Raw genomic sequence first — 3,000 nt, forward strand, 5'->3', positions numbered from 1 at the left:
GCAGATGGTGAAGTGATCAGCTCGTGGTCACTGTCACCCAACCTCTCGTTGACCCATAGACCTCTTGTTTCAGTTAGAGGTCATCCATACATGAGAGGAAGCTTTGCAACCACTTGGATTTAGCCAAGTGCTCTTCCCATGAGATTTCTAGGTAGTTGAAGTCTCCCATGACAACCATGGACCTGGAGTATGCAGCCTCAGCCTGTTCCTTGGTGAACTCCTGGTCAAGCTCTTGACTTTGGGTGAGAGGTCTGTAGTAGACTCCCACCATCATGTCCCCTGTGCCATGATCCCATCCAATAGGTACAGAACACACCAAGAATATAGAGGAATGTATTTTACAACCTCCTGAGATCTGGGATAGCTTTTCTAAAGGCTCTGAGTTTGAATCAATCATATTAAAGCTGATTTGGCAGATGTAGGTGACCAGTAGGGCTGTGCGAAGCTTCAGTCCCTGATTCGATGCGGCGGAGATTCAGCCTGATTCGGTGGTCGAATCTCTGAATCCGAATCAAATCAGAGGGCCCTTTATTCTCTCCTAATCAAACTGCAACCCTCTAAATTGATTTGGAGAGATTCGGAAAGATTTGGAGATTTACACATAGACACAGCTTTAAATGTTTTTTTCTACATACCTCTAGGTAGCAGGGGCTTGTGAATGGTGCAATGCTGGGGTGCATAGAGTGTCCCACAGAAGCATGGGGGGCTCCTCAGTGGGCTCCCTGGCAGACCCAGAACTGGACTTTAAGTACTTTCAGTCCACTTCTAGGTTCACTGCCAAGCACGTGGTGGGCCCCCCAGCACTCCTGTGAGACGCTCCATCCACCCCAGCATTGCAGCGTTCACAAGCTGTGCCTGCTACCTCAAGGTATGTAGAAAAACTTTTTAAAGCTGTGTCTGTGTCTGGATCACTGATTCTCCAAATCAGCATCGCATCTTCAGGTTCGGATTTGGCCAAATCGAATCAGGGACAGTGATCTGAATCAACAAATTGAATCACTATCTGTGATTTGGGCCGAATCTGAATGGAATAGGGCCTGCTTCGCACACCTCTAGTGAACACTTTTCCATATCTTTTTGCTGATTATGAATTTTCTTGTTATTTGAGGAGTAGTTTCTAACTTTTCTGTATGTTTCTGTTTCAGCCACCTGAGGGCATGATGGAGAGAACAGAAAGAGAAAGACTAGGCATACCCAAGAGCAGGTCTCGCAAGAAAATGGGAGAAAGGATGGAGCCAAAGAGAGGGAAAGAAGAAGAAAACCCACAGGCCTCTGGTGGAAAACACAATTAATGGTCCCCATCACATGCAAGCATTCAGAAGGGCTGTTCTGCCTAAATGGTTACAGTGCATTGGAGTTACTACCTTTTTCATTCTAACTGAAAAGCTTTTGCCATTTTTTTTACTAGAAAGAAGCTAGTTAGTTAAAGCAGACCCTAAGTTTTAAAATAAAATTAACATGATGGAACCACTGAAGTTCTGTTTCTACTGTCCTGCCTTTACATTCACCATTAAAAGTGTGATGCATGTTTCAGAGAGAGTTTGCGAATATATGGATCAAGACCTAAGTGAGCACTGTATGATTTCAGTCAGTTTCAGCATGGCAGCAGGATGGCAGTGCACAAGCTCATTTGGGAGGAGAATACACACAGGTTGTATGCTGTGCTACACCCCATTTCTTTTCAGTGTTATTAAGTGGATATTTTCTTTCTTTAAGAATTCTTTCTTTACAATTTATTGAAGCAACAAAATCAAAGGAATTTAGAGTTTTAACTGAGTACACTGATTGCTTTCTCTAAATCCAGGCCTCATTGACCTGCCATACTACCCCACCTCTTAGTCTCCCTCAGCATTATCCTCTACCTCCCCTCTTCTCTGTCATCTCACATCTCAACCCTTCTCTTCTGACATTCCTCTGACTGCTACCCTCACTGACCACTTCAGTTGTTTCCTCAATGGTTCTCTTGCCAGGTCCCATTTACTGCCTCCCACTGCCAATCACAGTTTGTCTCTTTCTCCTATTTTAATCCTCATTGCCTCACCTTTGCTGTTGCCTTTCTTATGCCCTTTCTTATTCCCTATTCTTATGCCTTTCTTATGCCCAGACTTAGTTAATGGGGGCCTACAGTCTTTCTGGGTGCACTACCCAAGGGATGACCAAAAGAAGGCACTCTGCCTACTGCTCAACAAAGAAGGAACATTAGGGCAAAAGGTAGTAGACATTTACCAGTCACCCTGCTTTCATGACTGGAGCTTCTAACTAAGAACTTGAAAATGGCTAGTCCCAGGGACCCTAGGTCTGTGCCCATCCTGCCCATATACTGGCCACCCAAGTCTGATGATGTATTTCAATATCAGAAGTTTGCTAGTAAAGCTGTTTCAGTCTTGTCCCCGGAGTCTAGGGGCTTGAGAGCAGACTTATTGGTGTACTTCCTGGTCTGAAGAATGACAGCTGACTCAGGTGGGTAGAGGATGCCTAGTTCTGTCCTCTCTGGGATACAATGCTGCTGCAGTATGCATGAACCCTAGGGGTGTTGGGTCCTAGCTCTGCCTTCTGCAAGCAGGTCCTAGAGAAGCCACCTGTGCTCAGGTGGAAATACCATCATATTTGAATTAAGAGTTCCTTCTTGGCACAAGAAAGCCAGAGTGAGGGTGGGCTTTCCCTCAGCAGAGGAGCCTATGTCATTTATGGAAAGCCCTACCCTTTCACTTTGTTAGGTTAGATGGAAGACTGAGGCCATTGCAGTCAAAAGTCAAAGTTGTTGGGTTGCTCTAACCATGACTTTCCATAAAGACCCCAAATCTTGTTCCTTTGCTTTAAAACAAAAACTTAACTTTGAGTTTCCAAACTTAAAGTTTAGGGTGTCTTTAAAGCTTTTCCAATGCCTAGTTCTAGCTTAACGTTTTATTCACTTGGGAATATAAGAAAGGTGATGGAACCCTAGCTAATTCCTGCAACATACTTTTCCTTTGTACTATATACAATAAATAAATATGACTG

At 44.2% G+C, this 3,000-nt stretch overlaps 1 protein-coding gene across 1 annotated transcript in view; it reads left to right on the top strand.

Annotated features, from left to right (window-relative positions):
• The window catches only part of LNP1 (leukemia NUP98 fusion partner 1), a 16,795-nt gene extending 15,320 nt beyond the window's left edge, over window positions 1-1,475 (top strand). Inside the window, exon 4 of the mRNA XM_019548869.1 lies at window positions 1,146-1,475. Within this exon, the coding sequence (XP_019404414.1) occupies window positions 1,146-1,292 (147 nt within the window). The 3' untranslated portion in view covers window positions 1,293-1,475. The remainder of the gene's footprint in view (window positions 1-1,145) is intronic.
• The last annotated feature ends 1,525 nt before the right edge of the window (window positions 1,476-3,000 follow it).

The sequence above is a fragment of the Crocodylus porosus genome, unplaced genomic scaffold (genome assembly GCF_001723895.1).
Source record: "Crocodylus porosus isolate Cpor-Errol unplaced genomic scaffold, CroPor_comp1, whole genome shotgun sequence".
In the NCBI taxonomy this organism is placed as follows: Eukaryota; Metazoa; Chordata; order Crocodylia; family Crocodylidae; genus Crocodylus; species Crocodylus porosus.